The sequence below is a fragment of the Protopterus annectens genome, chromosome 16.part0, assembly GCF_019279795.1.
Source record: "Protopterus annectens isolate FY-2018-M chromosome 16.part0, PAN1.0, whole genome shotgun sequence".
Taxonomy (NCBI): domain Eukaryota; kingdom Metazoa; phylum Chordata; order Ceratodontiformes; family Protopteridae; genus Protopterus; species Protopterus annectens.
Window position 1 is genome coordinate 138717388 of NC_056750.1, and position 19893 is coordinate 138737280.

General features: G+C 42.1%; 1 protein-coding gene across 3 annotated transcripts in view; it reads left to right on the forward strand.

Moving 5' to 3' along the window:
- Positions 1-1655, forward strand: part of LOC122790723 (O-sialoglycoprotein endopeptidase) — a 276220-nt gene extending 274565 nt beyond the window's left edge. For all 3 annotated transcript variants that reach the window (XM_044058295.1, XM_044058297.1, XM_044058296.1), the window contains exon 12: positions 968-1655. In XM_044058295.1, the coding sequence (XP_043914230.1) occupies positions 968-1007 (40 nt within the window). In that variant the 3' untranslated portion in view covers positions 1008-1655. The remainder of the gene's footprint in view (positions 1-967) is intronic.
- Positions 1656-19893: the final 18238 nt, after the last annotated feature.

A 19893-nucleotide genomic window follows, 5' to 3' on the forward strand; every position in this document is an offset into this window, starting at 1 on the left:
ATAAGTTCAGAATAAAAGCTACAATTAGAATCAGTACTATTGGGAAATGTAAATCATCGCAAACCCTGTGGTACTTTATTGTTGTTATGCTTGGACACTGCAAACCTATATAAACACCTGGTCTTTAATAGAGCAGGGCTTGTGGTACCTGAAAAAGTCCTGCTTGTATTTGAGACTTGTGGGATACCGTCAAGGGTGCGCTAGCAGCTGTCCATGTATAACATACGGCATCAGCATTTGATAGTTATCATTTGTAACTGAGCTCTGAGGAAACTTAGAAAGTTTTTAACTGAAAGCATGCTTGTGTACCTTTGTACCTTAATTATGGACTTTGGTTATATAATGCACCTTTTAACTAGCTTTTGTATTACTTTGGAATTGTAATTTTAAACAGTTCTCTTGGCAATATTTTTAGTAGTTAAGCACCTTGAAAAATGAAAAAGTGCTGTATACAAAAAGGTTAGTTTGATTCAAATATCAAATTTTAAACAGATTTGTTACTGTACTGTTTTGAAAAACATAACAGAAATAGGCCTTCAGTAAAATATATTTTATTTAACAGTTGTGATATTTTTCTGCTTGCACACACAAGGAGGGAAGGGGAGAAGCTGAAATAGTTTACGAAGATAAGAGGAGGTACTGTTTTGGAGGAAAAATATTGATGGATTTAGGGGAATCCTCAGAAAAAAGTAGTAGCAAATTGGCAGAGTTGTGATACAGTAATCATATCCGTTTATAGATGCAATGATTAAAATTTAACATTTAAAAACAAATAGGGCACAGACTTAATTGAATCATTGGTTAGTAAGCACAAGTTCAGTTTGAGGTACAAGTAAGATGTGCATTAATTAGTACATTATGTAGAAAAGATAAGTGGAGTAAACAAAGGTTGAGGTTGTCCATAGTGTATTTCTTGTGCCGTCTGCATGGGAAAAATATTAAATCCAGAACCGTTTCTTTTTTGCAGGTATCGGACAGATGAGGTGGAGGTGACCTGGAGAGACTGAAGACCATTTTTGTAAAATGCTTGCCCAGTACGTTTGCAGGGTTATGAGGCATATGAATTCTGGCCTCACGGTAGTCCATGTCTTTGTCATCTTGACAAAAAAAAAAAAACTTTAGAGCACCAACAGACTGGTGCGAGTCTCATGAGCTGGTTGAGGGCTACCTTTACAAAGCACTGCAGTTGTGCTAATTGTTAATTGACTTAGATTTGCAAGACATCCATGAAGAACTGTGAGTACTACTCTTGGTTGACCAGCTGTGTTTTTTGTGGAGAAAAGCGTGATAGATGCAGCTATCTGAGCTGATGTCTTACAGTAATGTTTGGAAACTATTTAGCCAGGTTTGGTCATCAGTTTACTTTGAGAATGTAAAGTTTAGCCTCAGTTATGCAGCAAAATTTCCAACTGCAGTTTTATCTCCTAATATGAAAATTAATTGTTTTCATATTTCTGTTTGGAACCAACAGTCTGCATTTTTAGCATTTCTTATGTTTCCAAATTTGGATAATCTTTTTTCCATGTATAGCTGTCTGGTTAAACTACATGGTTTTGTTATACTTTTGCAGACATGTAAAAGGAATATGGAAATGGGAGCTATCACGAGAGCTGCTTCACTGTTTTAGAATAAAAATGGACAGGAAGATTCTTCGATGTAGAGTTTCAAGTGGTAATGCTTTGATGTATCTGTGGTGGGTTGCTTTTGTATGATGGACATGAGTCTCTGTATTGTTTACTGTTTCTCAGCATCACTCTCGACCTGAGACATCAGTGATGCTCTGTTCTGCAGGAGAAGATGCAGTTAAGTTTCTGCTTTGACCGTCAATGCTTCTGCCCACAGTTGACATTTTTGTTTCCATGCTGACTTTGCATATGTTGTGATGTAATCTTTGGTCCCCATTTCTTGGGATTAATTTTGTGGATGCATTGCACTGGGTTGCTGCTGGATGGGTGAGAGTCTGCGAAACAGCCAACAATGCCACTATGTTGCAGGCACTATTATTTTTCTTGCATGTCCTGCTTACATTTTCACTGTGTATGAGTTTGTTGTGACAGCGATAACAGTCAGACCATATTCCCTTTTTGTTGATTGTCAAAATCTTTGATCTTGCAAGGTATCATACTGCGATCTCTGTCAGGAAAATATCACTGCACTGCTAGTCCAGCAACCACCTTACTCTCCTGTGCAAAGAGCTGACCTTCACTACTCACTACTTGGTCCTTTCCAAACTAAATGTGCCTTTGTTGTCCAAGGCAAAAGTGGAACTTAGGTCACTGGCAGCATAAGCTGTTATGTCTGTATTTAAATTGTCTTACCAGGTTCAGAGTGATCTTGGAGGAAAAAGAGTTGAATCGTTTATGAGATAAAAATAATGGATATTTCTGCAAAAAAGATACATGCTTTGGGGGGGTGTAGCTGAAGGTGGCTATCAAATTCAGCAGGCATTTTCAGCAGTCAGATATTCTTAGGAAGTCTGCACCTGAGCATCCTATTTTGGCTGTTACAGAGCAATCCAGCTGTAAAAGAGAACACAGTTACAGGGTAGTCCAGCTGTAAAAGGGAATACAGTGCACACTTTTTCTTTCCGCAGTCTTTTGCTTTTATAAACTAAATGGTTACTCAATCTGATAAGCTTTCCTAGTGTCCTTTCACTTCAGACTGATGTACAGATTAGCCTTATTCCTGTTATAACCTATTCCCTTTTGAGGGGTGTGAGATACTAGCTTTTCATCAAAAGGGAAGAAAAAAGCTTTTATTTAAATTCTGCTTTTTTGTACTTGTGCTGTTTTGTCCATGTTTTAGCCAAAACAGTTATCGGTTGACATGTTGTTACTCTGTCCTGGGACCTTAGTCTTGTTTCTTCATTGCAGTTATGTGAAGGCCACTTATTACTACAAGCTTTTAGCTTTGTTTATTTGTTATACTGCACTTCTATTTCCATAAGTAGAATTACATGTAAAAAGTAGCTTTTGGCATTTTGAACCCAGTCTTTGGCCTCAGTATTGTAGCTTCTTTCACATTTGTGGCAGGACTGTGATCCACTGCCAGATTTGAGCCTCATTTAGTCATTTATTAGTGGTAAATTTCTACATAATCTGGCGCCTTTGTCTGTGGTGGGATTGCAGCTGTGGCAGTATTGTGAATTCTGCTTCAGGATTTGTGCTTCGTTAGTTTTTTATAGCTGTATATACCTGATGCATTCCAGTATTCCAGTGCCTCTTTGTTTATGTCGCTACTGTTTTTCCCCTGTTCTTTGAGTCTGACCCCCCCCCCATACATTAAGCTAAAAGTTAAATTCTAACCACAGGACTTGAGCTCCAGTGTTAGCTTTTTTTTTATTGCATCCGTGTCTTAAAAGTCTGCTGTATTTATCACAGAGCTACATCCACCCAAGGTCTTTTATTCAAAACTCTATGGCATACAAACTTTTCATCAAAAAGGAAGAAAAATACTTTTATTTAAATTCTGCTTAAATATTTAAATTGCACTTACAGTGACATGTGCAGGGGTACTTTTTGGTACTTCTCTGCTTTTTGTCCATGTTGTAGCCAAAAAAGTTATCGTTTGCATTTTTAGTTTGTTCTTGCAGGTTTACTCAAGTGCATTAGTGGGCCAGGGAGCCCACTGTTAAAGTGCAGTTTAAAATATGCATAAATAACATCAATTGCCTTTTAGTCTTGAGTCAAGAATAACTCTTCAGGATGTGCAAAACATTTTATTTAAATCCACATATGTCGACTGTGGGAGACTACCATCACAGTTTAAAAATCAGTCTCACCAAGCAGCAAACGTACACAGTTTGTATTTCCTTTTCTTGTCAGTATCATGCATGCAGAATACTGACGTTGACAAACAGGATCTCTGCAGACCCTCGTGCTTCTCGCTTAGTGCTGCACGTAAACACTCATGTTTTTAGTAACAGTAATGTTTTAGAAAAACTCAAGCCATCTGGCTTGTTAATCAGTCTTGTTTTCCGACCGTGTATATTTCAGTACCTGTAACATTCTAACTCCCCAATATTCCTTGTAACTACCCATCCCAGCCTGGGAAGGTCAGAGCTTTCACAAAACAAAATGTCTTTCACATTGTGTACTTTCCTCCCTTCCTGGGCATTAAAGACTGTAGACCATAGAACATCCTTTAACCATTTCAGCACTTTCTTTACCTTCGAGCTTCAATCATCTGTTAATACACTTTACAGCTTAATATTAGAATGCAGTTGTGAAACACTTAGAACTATGATAAGTATTTGTGGTTTGCATAACTATGCATCTAGACTATTATATTTTTAACATGAACAAATATTAAATAATTCATCAAACATATTTGTGAAGAAATTGTAAGTTAATGTGCATTTTGTGTAGAATAATCATGAGAGATGCATTTTTCTGTAACACCACACTGCCATTCTGCATTTCCACAATGATAGGCATGCTCTAATTAAACAGGAAACTAAGAGGATAAAGTCCAACAAGGCCAATTACGAGGTCAAGATAACCACACAGGGTGAAGATGACCACAGGGCCTTCTACAGCTGTGTTCAAAACCTCAAAGTTAGTATACATCAATGTGCTGAATTGTTGATCAGTGGTACTACCATCACTGAACAGTGCAAAATAGCACACTTTCTGATGGGAAAATTCATCTTCATCCCCCTTTCCCCTCCCATTAAATACTACTAGCATAACTCCCCCAACTATTAACAGGGAGCAGGTCCTGGCATTGCTCACCAAGGCCAAAACACAGCCTCATTGGGCCCCAGTAGTATACTGTGATGTCTCTTAAATAACTTAAAACATGACCTGTCAGGATCACTTGTCACTTTTCAACTATAACCTCAAAACAAGTTTTGTATCATGGGACTGGAGTACTGCAACACTTATTCTGCTTCACAAAGGTGGACCATCCACTCACCCTGGAAACTACACACCTACAAGTCTGACTAGTTTAATATGCAAAGCCATGGAACAAATTATAGCAATGATCAACAAAGGCACAGGCAACTTTCAGACATTGGAGCCAACCCAGTTTGGCTTTGGCAAGGGAAGATCATGCTATACTAAACCTGCTGTATTTTTTTGAGAAGGTCAACAAAGCAATGGATGAAGGGAAAATGGTGCCAACCACCTACCTGGGCAATACCCTACTCTAGAATGGTTGACAGACTCACCGAACTGGGCAACAAATCCCTATAACTCACTGGATTGCCAGCTGGCTCACAGACAGGACCCATTAAGCCAAGATTGGTGATACCACTTCCAATAAAAGACCTGTCACCAGTGAGTTACCTCAGGACTCCATGCTGGAACCATGCCTATTGGGCATGTACTTCATGGAGGTGTAAAGGCTAATGTCAAGGGCCTTTGGCTGACCAAGTTTGCAGATGACTGCAAATTGGGAGCTGTCATGGATTCTCTACATGATACAAACCTCTTAGAAGAGGGTCTAACAGACAAATGACTGGTGCCAAAGTGGTCAGGAGGTGTAGGGAAAAATGGTATTTTGATCTGATGTAGAAGTGTGCCTTCAGATGTCAGGGCTAAACCATCCAGTTCATGCAAGGACCATGTATTGACTTATTTAGATCAAATATCATTTTCTGTCTGGTGTGATACAGATAAATATAATGAGGGCTGTAATTTTATTGAGTTCCACACCTGGCAGTGTATCTTTTAAAGGCACAATTTAATGAAAGAAGATTTTTCAGTGGTCTTCTAGAAAATTTATTTTCCAAAAAGGATGTATGTACACCACCTGAAAATTGAATGGCTTGATTCTTTTGCAATCCTACTTTAAGCCTTTCTGGAATGCATTTCATAGGACAGCCCTAGACCTTGGCAATTAACTTCCAGCTTCAAAATTCCAAATAGAAAATGAATCTCAGGAGAGCAGCCACTTTTTTAAAGGTCATGTAGCACATGTACATTAAGAACATTACCTGAGGATAAAGAAAGGAAGGGTAATCATGTTCAAGAAGAAAGTTTGTAACTCATCTGCACTGGATTTTAGAACAATCTGTTACCAGAGCATTGTAGCACTGTGGCATCTGGATATTTTCATACAGAACAGATCAACAGGAAATTGCCCATTTCTCTTTGGTTGGGGGGTGGGGGTTGGTGCGGTATCATTAAACTTCAGTTAAACACACTCAAAGTAGGCAAATGTTTTTTTTTTTACTTTTATTTATTTATTTCATTTGTTTACCGGGTAATGTCCATCTGGGCATGAGGCCCATATTCAGCAGTGGCCCAGGGAGAAAATCTCCATATATACAAATAGTTAGTCTTGAACAGGCAAGTTGAACACATATGAATTAAGTTAATGTACAAAGCAAACTCAGTAAAGTAATTCGCTGCATAACAATAATTGCTTCACAGTAAGATGCTGTCCGGTTCGATTTTCTGCTAGACCATCTTCTGCGTGGAGATATGCGTGAATTGGCGTACCTTCATTGAAGGTTGTGCGTCAGGGCTGGTAACTTGGCATGTAAAAATCAACTACCAATCTTTAGCGGACCGGAGGTCCGCTGTGGCGACCCCTAACTGGGAAAAGCTGAAAGACACAAGCAAACAAACAAATTTAACAAAAGTGGCACAGTCTTGAGATGAAATTAAAAGCATGACTTAACAGTGTGATGCAGTATGTCAAGAAAGAGCAGTGCAGTCTACATAACAGTTGTAAGACAAAGCAGTATATGAGTTCACATTGCTAACTGAAAGCGAATGTTGAACCAGGATAGCCGTTAGCAGTTAATAACTGTAGCTGTGAGAATATGCTAGTTTAGGGTGATGTGGGACGTAAAGGGTTAATGGGTAATTACTAGGCTAAGAACCCCAGGGGCCTTTTTAAGCCTGGCCATGCTTCCCAAAGGTGAGAATCAAACCCTGTACCTTGTGTCTGTAAGATAAATACCTTAACTATTATCCCATTATGTAAATATTTGTTTTCCAGGATAGAGCACTGATCTCCATGGATGTTTTTCAGTCTCAGCCCTGAAACAGTGTCTGGTTAAGTGACTTGCTCAGAGTTACACAGTTGGGCAATAGAGGCTAAGGGAATCAAACCTTGTACCACTGGACCACAGGAAACTGCTCATTAACAGCTCCTTAATCCTCTAAGTCAGCTGTTTGCATAAGTGTTTGGTTATGATAACTTTTAATACCTGCTTAAGGGCATCTGCTTATGGTATGTGCTAAGATGCTATGCATGAATTAAGAACGCATCCTTCCCAAAGATTGTAAACCTGAAATTTTTAAATGCCATTCTAGATCAGTCCTTCCTTTGCGGTATGCTTTGTCATAAAGTCTTGGAAAAAAAATGAAGGAGAGAGAAAATATTCAGAATGTCGAATAATGTTTGTGACAATTATTTAGCAAACAAAAAATAAAAATAAAAAATGGAATGGAATCATACTCATCACCATTAGATCCTTGATCCTCCCCATGCAGTGCCAAAAGGCAGATTTTCCCTTTAGTCTAAGCAAGGGGCAAAGATGACCGATCATTTGGGTAAGAAATACTTCCGGGCAGGGGTACCTCCATAAAGTTATTACAGTACAGCAAAAGACCTCATGCTTCCTTCACCAAAAGGCCAGTCGATGATGTCTGTTCCGGTTTACCTTTAGGCGATTGCACTTTGTCAAACGGCCACTTCTTCGACGCGTTTTGCGCGAACCGAAATCATGAAAATTTTTAAATGTCGAAAAACATTCGACGTTCAACATTACCAGCCGCACAACACCTCCACACCCATGCTACCATGGGTCAAAAAGGGGCGAGGTTTTGCCGTTCGCACATTCGGAAGTTGACTTTGGTGACGATCGCATTTCAGCCTTCGTGCAAGTCAAGTCGCCCATATCAGGATCGGCATTATATAGGTAAACCGTTTGTTCCAGCTGTACACAATGTTCTGCAAAATCAAGGTGGTGCAAAGAATTCTAGAGATATAAAAAGGAGCAGGGTTAATTCAGTCATTCTCCCCCCCCACCAAGTCCTAAAGAAAGAAGAACAGTTGAGACCACCTAACCTAATTTAGATATTTTGAACCTGAACAGATTTATACAAAAATGTTTGTCCTATAACAGGGTGCTTTCCTAATGGCACTTGTGAAGTGGGATACTGTAAGTTTTGTCTTTTTACCTCTCGGGAGATTTCTTAGGCTCATGGTGGGAGGACTCTTTTTTTTTAATTCACCCTTATTTCATGCTCGGAGTGTACAAAATGTCTCTTCATGGTGTTTTTACATGCGAGATTGAAAGGAACTTATTATTTATTTATTTAATAATGTAATGCACTAATCTCACCATGTATTCAGATGCTGCATGGGTGAATACAATCACAAGAGCATTTACGGAAATCATTAAAAAAGAATTTTGTACCCTGAATAAAAACAGAAAATGTTGAGAGACATTCAGCTAGAAAAGAGAACATTTGAATTGTACATCGTGTACATAAAAAGTTAAAGCCGCTGGGTCTTATTTGGATGCACACCAGATTCCAGATAAAGTGCTTTCAACACTGCCAAAAGCATATTGTACTATATTTTCAGAACCTAGGCATACTGGCACCCACAGAAACTGGTTCTTTTACCCTTTAAAACAAATAAAAGTTTCTAGTTGCTGTTTTTAAAACCAAAATCTGCATTTTTCTGTTTCCCTCATGACAGATGATGTCATTGGGGGTTTCATTAACTTACAAACGAAAATCATTTGATAGCCAGAATATCTCTGAAACAGAGTTCATTATCTTTTGTCTAGCCTGTTTATTTTTTTCAGAATTTCACAGACTGGATCTGGTGGTATTTGAAAAATCTGCAGAACCAGAAGGCAGAGATACTAAAACATATTTTTCTCTGATGAGGGAGCTTCAGTGATCAGCCAGGGGTGACCTTTCTTGCCCCCTCCTCCAAATCAAAAGATAATTACGTTGTCATGCCTTGGGTTGATTTTCAAAGGTTTGATGTTAAACCAAAAAGAAGGCTCATACTTGTGAAGAAAATGATGGTCGTTAACTAATCCCCAAAGTCATCCCATCAGTTCTTTAGCTGTGAATTCTCCAAATAGTGACAGAGAATGTGACAGTGATGTGGTACACAAACAAGAAATTTTGCAAGTTATATCGATAGTGATTTTCTGGGAGCAGGCAGTCAAATCAAATTTTGCAATTTGAGCAGTTTGCCCTCCAAGCCAGCAAAAAGACAATAGCAGATTGCTATATTTCTGCTTAGCACATCTGCCATGTGTGCAAATGGACAGAAATGCTTCCAGAAGGCAGAAATAATGGGATTGTCCACACATGGGTATGTTTACATCACACCAAAACAGTCCGCTTCCAGTGTTCTCCTCGGTCCTCTGGTAAAGGCGGTAGCACTAAGGCCTTCTTTATGCATTTCCACAATATCTAATTTTAAAGGTTTTGTTGATATGATAAAAAAGGATAAACTGTATATAATTCTGATAGCTTTTTTCTGGCCAAGGCAGCCACGGTTTATTCCAACTCGAACAACAGTGGTAGGTCCCCTTACCAGTATCTCTCCATTTAACGCAGTAGCAGAGAACAAAGGTGTATTTAAAAAAACACGAGACTCTGATAAGCTTTCCAGATGTCTTTTTGTAGTTTGCTGAAATGTTTCCTCGTATCCTAAAGAACAAGTGTAACTTCAGTCGTTATGTGGGAGTTATTCAGAAACACGTAGCACACTCCATTAGGTGAAATAGAAGTAGCACAATGAGCAGTGACACACATGGAGGGATGATTCGGAGTTCGAGAGAGAGAGAGTGCAACCTCACTAGTGGACAATATGTAGTGCATGCACATGAATGGATGATGAGATGAAAATGAATGTCGTCATGCTAATGAGAGCCACTCTGAATGTAAACGATGAAAGAAAACATGGTGGTACAATTTAGAAATGTATGGGTTTATCTGTACACCATCATTTTTAGTGAACAGGTATATTGTGTATGTTAAAATGCGAAGAGTACCATCTTCATTAGCTGGACATCATGTATTTGTGGCTGCTTTGGAAGCCACAGTGTGGGTTGTTACACACTGCTGGCCTCTGTCTCAAAGGAGTCCATCAGCTACTGACTTGCTATAATATTCATGACCAGGACATAGCCAGCTACTGTCATGTGGTCAGAGATATCATATGGACACTAGTAGACATGTGCTGCCCTTATATGAGATTAAGGAGAATGTGTGGACTGCCTTTCACAGTGGACACAGGTTTGTGTAACATTAACCCTTCTTACTATGAGGACCAGTTGTCAGCTTGTTACCAGCCGTGTCCTGGGTTTTGGTCTTGCCATGAAGGATTGTGTCAGTGACCCTGCAACACACCTGCACCAACGTCCAGTTGTAACTGCCCATGCCATTCATATCCCACAGCAGTTCCTGCCATACCTAGTCCCAGAAGGCCTTGTCCTCTTTATCCTCCCAAGGATTCTGTTGCTGTGTATGTGCAGGACTTGAAGCAGTACCTCAGTCTCCCGTGGAGTGAATTTTTCCAAGTGCTATAATTCTTTTGGTGCCATGATGAGATACACCTGTGAGCATGCACATGGATCAGCTCATGTATGTAGAATCGCCCATGTTGGCCAACACCTGCATCTCATTGCTCCTAGTACCGCTGTGTTAGGCGCACAGCCTTGTGTGCTACTGTAGGGCAAGGTGACTGACCTGACTTTGTGCCATAGTGTGGCAGCTCTCTGCATATGAGCTATAAGTACTGTCCTTTGCCACAGTACCAACATCACAGTATATGCCCATTGTACTGCAGGCCCAGCATCCTAATTAGCTTACCCTGCTGTCTGTATTGCTATGAAATATTGTGAAGACAGTACCACAGCAGAATTGTGGTCTAGCCTACAGGCCTGAATGCCAGCCTTCCTAAAGGGAACTATTAGCTGCCCTGTCAGTACTATGTGCTGTCAATGGATGCTGGTCACAGTTCCAACCCAAGGACTGCAAGCTTTCCCTCCTGTTTCACTTGCACGTTTAATATGATGAGTCCATCTTGACATTCTGTCAGACCCCTGTCATAGCCAGTGCAGTGTTTGCACCCTTAGTGGTCCACTGTGTGACAAGTGGGTGTGGCAGCCATGCCCACTGGTGCACTCATTGCAATGTGGTATAAGTTACCAACAAATCTGTCTCCCTTTCTCTATATGTCACACTACCAACTTTCTCCTGTATTCTGTAGTTCAGTGGAATGTAGTCTCCAAAAAAAAAATGGTAACTGTACCTTTTATTGCACTACAGTGTGGCACATGTACTAATTATGCTAAAAATGCACTGCATTATTAGTATTCCATGCTAGAGGGCCTAGTCTGTCTCTTGCATGAACACTGACATCATTGAGGTGTGTGTTGCTGTGGTGCATAACCACACTACTAAAACATTTAAATTCCAGTAATGGTCATGCTACTATGCTGCCCATTGAGTTACATCACGTGTTGCTTGATGTTCATCGTGCATACAGCTGCAGTCATTACAGATGAGTTCTCCTGCCGTCAGGCGGGTCCTCGGTCGGCCGAATTCCAAAGTCTAGGTCCGGCTTCGGTTGTTGTCGCCTTCTTCCCTGACGTCAGTGTGGCAGGGGTATATAAGACACAGCCGAAGCCATTTTCTTTTGTCTTTTTTGTCGCGCGGTGCCCGAAGCAGAAGCAGTTCGCAAGTGCCGGTCGGCCAGCTCCTGAAATTACGAAAATTTGGAAACCGAAGTCTTCTTTAAAGCTAAGTACCCCATTGGGGAAACTTTTCTTGCCTCAGACCGATGTCAGACAAAGTTAACAATTGTATTTCTTGTGGGAAACAAATATCGCATAAGGATTTCCATTCCCTCTGTATTCCTTGTTTAGGCCCAGACCATGACGTCTCGGGCTGTCACTTTTGTGCTACTTTTAATAAACGCACTATTAAGTGTCGGGCGGAGTTCGCCCAGCACTTTTTTGGTAAAGCTTTTAACTATAAAATGTCGTCGGAGACTCCGACTACCGTTTTGCCCAAAAAACGCAAGGACAAAGACCGACACACGAGGTCCGCGGTCTCCACCGACACCAGACCAAAACCGGCTACATGTGGTCCGGTTCTCAGTGAGGCGCCTACGCAGCCCCTGACTACCGACGACACATCTCTGGCGGTGTCCTCTGTAACCGAGACCGCAGGTTCCTCGGCCCACACCCTGACTACAGCTACCGAAGCCACTGTGAGTGTTGAGCCTCTTAATGTGGACAGGTCTACTTCCACCCATGGTGTCTTCAGACCGTCTTCTTCCTTTTCCATCAAGGCCTTTACTAAGTCTAAATCAGCCATGCACTCCCAGAGGCCTGTTGCACAGGGCCCATCTCCAGGCCCCGTGCCTAAAAAGCAGATGCTCAAAATGGCTGTGGATTTAATTACTCTTATCAGGGGTTCCCAACCCCACGGACAAGAGACCCAGAGTGGAGGAAGAATCTCCCTCTTCTGACCAGGGCTCCATTATTTCAGAACATTCTGATGAAGAGGAGCATTCATACTCCCCTTTTGAAGATTCTGATGCAGAACAGTCCATTCCTTCTGTATCCCCCCCAGAGGATTTCTCATTCGGGGAAACCTTGCATACCTTGAGGGAACACTTCCATTGGGAAGGCCAGGATTTTTCAGATTCAAAGAAAAGGCTTAGGGAATTTCTTCTGCTACCTCAGCACAGACCTCTGGCGATACCTCCTGTCTTGGACATACTTGATGATGTTTATTCGGAGGCTTGCCTTAATCTGGATTCCTTGCCTCCAGCCCCAGTCAAGCCTGATAGGTACTACAGAGTTCCTAACTCACACCAATTTCTTTACAAAAGCCATAATGCTGACCCAGAAACCATTTCTCAGGGCCTCAAGGGAATGAAGGCCTCTACTGCTAAGAATCCATTACCTTCCGAAAGAGAGTCTAGATCCTTAGAAAGGTGGGGAAAAAAGGTATATACCTCGGCCACTCTAGCCATGAGGGCCTTAAATTGTCAGTTCCATATGCTTAAATATCAGCAGTTTTTGTTATCACAATTAAAGAATAAAATGTCACAACCTGAACAACCAGATCTGAAGGAGTTGCAGGATATGATGCATAGTGCAGAACAAGTGGGTAAGCACACCTTACAATGTGGTTATGATGCTCTAGAGGCCTCAAGTAGAGCTGCAGTTACAGGATCAGTCATTCGTAGACATGCCTGGCTTAGGGAACAAACCTTGCCTGATGCTCCTTTACAAAAGGATGTATTATTTGGTACTAATGCTGAGGAAATACTAAGGAAAATGAAGAAAAAGCTAAATCTATGCAAACTGTTAAGGCTTTTCTACAGGTACAAACACCACGTTTTAGTAGAAATTGGCCTTCAAAAAACTGGTCCTTTCCAGACACGGACAAGCCCCAAAGAGGTAGATACAGACGCGCAAGGGGCAGAGGACAATCTCAAGGATCATATAGAGGCAGACAATGGCAACTTACAGCATCAAGAGGTGGCGAAGACAGTGCACAGCAATACAGAAAACAAACCCAATAACTTTCCCCTTTGCATGCCAAGCAAGGCTCAAGTGGCAGCACCCTTGGAAGGAAAGCTGGCATTATTTTCAAAAAATTGGCATATTGTCACAAAAGACAAATGGATCCTGGACATTATAAACAGAGGCTACAGATTTCATTTTCACACTCTTCCAAAATGAGAGGCATGCGAACCTGCCACACAATCAAAGGGCAGAGGCTCAAATACAAATTTCAAAGCTCATGGACATGAAAGCTATTCAAGAGGTACCTACTCACGAACAAGGTCAAGGTTTTTATTCCAGACTATTCCTGGTACCAAGGAAGGGAACCGATTGGAGACCCATTTTGGACTTATCCATCCTAAACACATTTCTACTCGTACCAAAATTCAAGATGCTCACCTTACAGCAGCTTCTTCCCATGCTGGGCAAGGGGTCTTGGCTGGTAACATTGGACCTCAAGGAGGCATACCTGCATGTCCCAATCAGACAAAGCTGCAGAAGATACCTCAGATTTATTGCAGGTTCAATCCACTATCAATTCTCTGCATTGCCCTTTGGCTTATCTACTGCGCCCAGAGTATTCACGAAATGCCTGGCATCAGTAATTGCCTACTGCAGACTTCAAGGGATACAAATATACCCTTATTTGGATGACTGCCTGATCCAAGCGGACAGCAAACACATACTTATGGACCATCTGGCTTATGTAACACAATTATTGAATTCTCTGGGATACACAGTCAACAAAGAGAAATCCAGGCTAACACCATCTCAGAAAATAATTTTCCTGGGTGCCAACTTGGACACAAACACCCAGATGGCCTATCTTACGCCAGAAAAACAAGGGCAACTAACTCAGTACTTCAAAACAATAGCAAATTGTACCAGGCTAACTGCAAGGAAAATCCTGCAGGCTCTGGGATTCATGGCATCTTGCATTCTTCTAATCCCATGTGCAAAGTTGCATATGAGGAAACTTTAATGGTACCTAAAAAACCTATGGTCTCAACACAGCCACAGTTTGGAAACAATAATACCACTAATTCCATGTTTGCAAAAGGAATTTCTATGGTGGGCTCAAGCATGCCAAACACACGCAGGTCTACCATTCTGCAAACCTCAAGCAAATCAAGTCATCACAACAGACGCCTCAGACTATGCCTGGGGGGCACACATGACAGACAGGTGCATTCAGGGCAAATGGTCCCAAAAGGAAAAGCACCTTCACATCAATCAAAAGGAAATGCTAGCAGTGATAAATGCAATTACAGCTTTCAATTACCTCCTGCATCCAGGGCAATTATTAATAAGAACAAACAACACCACAGTAATGTGGTACATAAACAAACAAGGAGGAACACATTCATACCCCCTGTGCAGGCTGGCCATGTCACTTTGGAACAGGGCTCTGGAATGGCAAATCGAGCTTCAAGCACAGTACTTGCCAGGTATGGAAAACACGCTGGCAGACAATCTAAGCAGAAATATGACAGACCCTCACGAATGGAAGTTGCATCCTCAAGTGTTTACAAAGATAATCCAAGCCTGGGAAGTCCAGACATAGATCTCTTTGCCTCCCACAAAATCACCAATTGACAAAATTCTGCTCAAGGACATTTCATCCAAAGGCCTGGAGAGTGGACGCCCTTTCTTTCAGTTGGGCAGCACGGACAGTTTACGCCTTCCCACCTCTTCCTCTACTGCCCAAGGTACTTTTGAAAGCAAGAGCAGACAGACCAAAGATGATACTGATTGCTCCAGACTGGCCAAGACAACACTGGTACCCACTCCTGAGGAACCTAACACATTCTCCTCCCTGGACCCTACCTCTAATGCCTCTTCTTCTGACTCAGCACAGCTACAAAACTCTTCACAGTCAGCTGAAAACACTCAATCTGGCTGCATGGAAAATTCCTTAACACCACAACAGACCCTACTCTCCAGGGAGGTACAGGATGTCATTTTGGAAGCAAGAAAGGCCATCTACTAGAAAAGCTAACTCTGCAAAATGGAAACGGTTTTGCGCTTGGAATGAGAAAAAGGACCAGGATCCTAGAAAACTGAATTTGCCTCAGATATTACAGTATCTAACTGAGCTGCTGAACAGTGGACTTTCATTCTCCTCCATCAAAATCCATGCCTCAGCCATTTTTGCAGAATACAACACTGATCCACCCTTATTCTCTCACCCACTCTTAAGACAGTTCCTCAGAGGGGCTAAGAACATAAGACCTCCAAGGAAACAACCAATCCCAGCCTGGGATCTTAATTACATTCTGGAAAAATTAACATTGCCTCCTTTTGAACCAGCTGCCTCAACAGATTTGCAATATTTGTCCTGGAAAACAGCTTTCCTTCTGGCTATTACCTCAGCTCGTAGGGTCTCGGAATTACAAGCCCTCATGGCTGTGCAGCCCTTTCTCATCTTCCATCAGGACAGGGTTTCCCTACGAACCAACCCGTCATTTATGCCTAAGGTAGTATCCAGGGTAGCTTTAAATCAGGCCATACACTTACCTACCTTTTACCCCAATCCTCAAAACAAAGGGGAAAGGCTGCTACATTCCTTAGACATCCATAGACAGCTGCGTTACTATTTGGACAGAACAAAGCCGTTCAGGAAATCAGAACAACTCTCTGTGTCCCATGCTGTAGGAGCTCAAGGGAAGCCAATTTCCAAACAGACAATTTCAAAATGGATAGGCCACTGCATACGTTTTTGTTACTCCTTTCATGGTAAATCTTTGCCTGCAGGCATCAGACCCCACTCCACAAGGGCCACAGCTACCTCTGCAGCCTTCCTCAGAGGAGTTCCTACCAAAGATATTTTGGAGGCAGCCACTTGGAGTTCGGTGCATACCTTCACTAAACACTACCACCTACCTTTATACTCTAAAACAAGAGCAGGCTTTGCCACTGCTGTGTTGCAGGGCATTCTGGCTCCTCCTAATTCCACCTAGTGCCTACCACCCTGTGCGTAGCTTTGGGATTCTACCCATCTGTAATGACTGCAGCTGTATGCATGATGAACATAGTACAGTTTTGTACCTACCATAAATGTAGATGTTCGAGTGCTAATACAGCTGCAGTCCACGACTCCGTCCCTCCGTCCCCTGTTGGTACAGGCCTAGTGGCTAACTCCTCCTCATACAACCTGTTTGGGTTATCCTTCTATGGTGTATTTGCTTGCAACTACTGAATTTTGATTATATTGCATTGCATGACTATACATAGATATATAAATTATGTATTGCCTTCCTTCTGGGGGCACCTGACATCTGGGGCAAGAAAGACTGAAGAAAATGGCGTCGGCTGTGTCTTGTATACCCCTGTCGCACTAACGTCAGGGAAGAAGGCGACAACAACTGAAGCTGGACCTAGACTTTGGAATTCGGCCAACCGAGGACCCGCCTGACGGCAGGAGAACCCATCTGTAATGACTGCAGCTGTATTAGCACTCGAACATCTACATTTATGGTAGGTACAAAACTGTACTTTTCAGCTACATATTGTACTTATTTTATTGCATGCACTTTAACAAAGTTGTTTTTGTGTTTAAATTACCTGTTTAACTGTTGTAGGCTACACACTCAAGTGTGATAGCCGTTTCTGTGCATTTAAAGTGTTTTTTTGATTGTATCTGATTTATTTTCTGAAAAAAAACAAAAAAAAAAACTTGTTTTCCCGCCTTTCTAAGCTAGTATAGTCCAGTTTTCAGGTTAGTGCTGAATTCAGGGCTGTGTTAGAAGTTTCTGTGTTTGCCCATACCTTACTTGGATAGGAGGAAGTTGTTTTGTTCACCTGTGAGAGAGGGGAGGTTTGAGCAGCCTATCTGTTCCTGGAGGAGTGCTTTCAGCCCAGAAATTAGTAGTTTATTGGCCATTTTGGGCTAATTTCTCTCTCTTTCATTTCCCTGCTATAAAACCAGCATGTGCGTGGTTTTGCGAGCCAGGCAGCACCGGTTAGCTAGGGTATACCTATTCCCGGCTCCACAACTCTTCAGTTTTTCCCTTAGAACTAGACAAACTCAACTTAAGCACTCAAAGCATTCACCTCTCAGCCCAGCACTTGCTCAAAACTCATAGCAAGCACTAATAAACTTTAGCACTAGACCCCCCCTATACTGTAGAGAGGGACAAAGCTCTCTATTCGACCTTACCAGCCAATCAGTAAAACAGTTCACTGTACCTATCCAGGCATGTCCAAAGGGCAGTTTCAGGTGTACTCTCCAGTCCAGCTGGTGAATCTGGGCATTTTGAGGCAATGTTACAACTGACTCATGTACACAGACAACCCTCTCCTCCTACCACCAAACACTAATATATGTGAGAGATGCAATTATACAGCCCAACTGGAGGCTAAGCTGTCTTAACCGAAGACTGGACCAGACAGTCAAGAGGAGAAGGGAATTACTTGCATCACACCACCAGTCTCACATAGACCCATTAAACCAGCACCAGCAAAAAACACACATAAATACACGAAAACATACTCGGAGGCTCAAAATAAAAATCTGCAAAAGCAACAGAGACCTCCAAAGCAGGCACCCAGGCAACCTCCACCCTCCAACACAAACCATGAAACACATACTTCACAAAACCAGTGTGCCACGCAATCACAGCCCTTAAGGCAAAAGAACATACCCAACACACTAATAATAGGTGACTCTCTAGTCAGGCACACTGACGTCCCACTCACTAGGCTGAACAAGGAGAAGGTTACTGTTAGCTGCCTGTTGGGTGCCAGGATCTGCCACATAACACAAGCACTCAGGTCACTCCAGAACAAGTAGAAATACGACTCTGTCATTGTCCATGTTGATGTGAGTGACCTGAGCTGTACCTCCCTGGACTACATGGAAAGAGTCATGGAAGAGCTGTCTGATCAGGTAGCCCAGGCAGGTATGACCCTGACCTTGAGTAGCATTCTGCCATCACCAAGAATGATACCATGGTATAAAGAAAAAAATTACCAATATCAACAATTGGCTACACTTCTGGTGTCATTCAAAGGGGATCCAGTGTCTGTCAGTCTGGGTGACATGCTCGGCAAACCACGCTGCTTCGCTAGAGACGGCTTGCACCTGTCACCCTTGAGCTTTCGAAAACTGGCCAAAGCTCTTGCCCCCCCATAGTGCCTTTTTTTTAGGTAAGGCTCAAAAGGCAAACCCACCGCCGTAAATAGCACAAGTAACAAAAAATTAGGGTAATGCTACTCAGTGCCAGAAGTCTAAACCTCAAAATGCATGCACTCGAGGCACTCCTCAGTATGTAGAAAACTGATATGTGCAGTAACAGAAACCTGGTTTAATGCTCCAGAGAGCACCCCAGCACTACCAGGCTACAACTCATACCATACATTTCAGCCACAAAACCCGGACTGAAATACAAAAGGCGGGGGCGTATCCATATTCATCAAGGATACTTACACCTCCTGGTTAGTGCCACAGCATGATGCTTCAGAGATCATCCACGTGCAACTAACAATGGGCAAAACTGCAGTTCAAATTGTAACTTGCTACAGATCATCCACCATGTCCCAGGACCCCCATTCCGCATTTCTGAAAACACTGGGAAAACATAAAGGTCCTACCAAACACCCTGATATTGGGTGATTTCAATTACCCAAACATTAACTGGGAGAACTACTCAAGTACTAACTCCCTTGCCCAACATTTCCTAGAATTTATAAACTCAAATGCCCTGGATCAACTGGTCATCACCCCTACCAGAGGTGACAGCATATTGGACCTGGTCATCCCCAACATGGGCGACTGGTGTTCCACACCGGAGGTCAGCCCCCCCTCGCTGATTAGATCTGACCATAAACTGATCACTCTGGATATCCACATTCCGCCCCCACCCCTGGTCAAAGAAACCACTGTGAAAAACTTTTCAAAAGCAAACTTCATGTTACTTAAGACCCAGGTGGAAAGTTTCAAAGCCCCCATGTTAAAGGATAACACTGCCCAAGCTGCAAAATCCCTTACTAATGCACTCTACAGGCACCTACAAGAATGCATGGATTGTGCTATCCCAAGCAAACCCAAGACTCACTCCTACAAGAAAAGGAAACCAGTCTGGTGGACCCCTACCATAAACAAGTTATACAATAGAAGGAAGAAACTAGTACAGAAAAGAATAAAATCCCAAGAAGGGAAGACATCCCTGATCAGTATCAGTAAGAAACTACTATCCCTCATAAAGTCATCCAAGGCTAGCTTCGAAAGAAAAATTGCCAAGGACTCCAAGGATAACCACAAGGCATTATTTAGCTATGTCAAGAATCTAAGTGGCAATTCTCAGATCTGCGTCCTACACGAGCTCAAAGATTAACTAACCCCTCATCTAAACACACTGTTCTCCACATGCGGC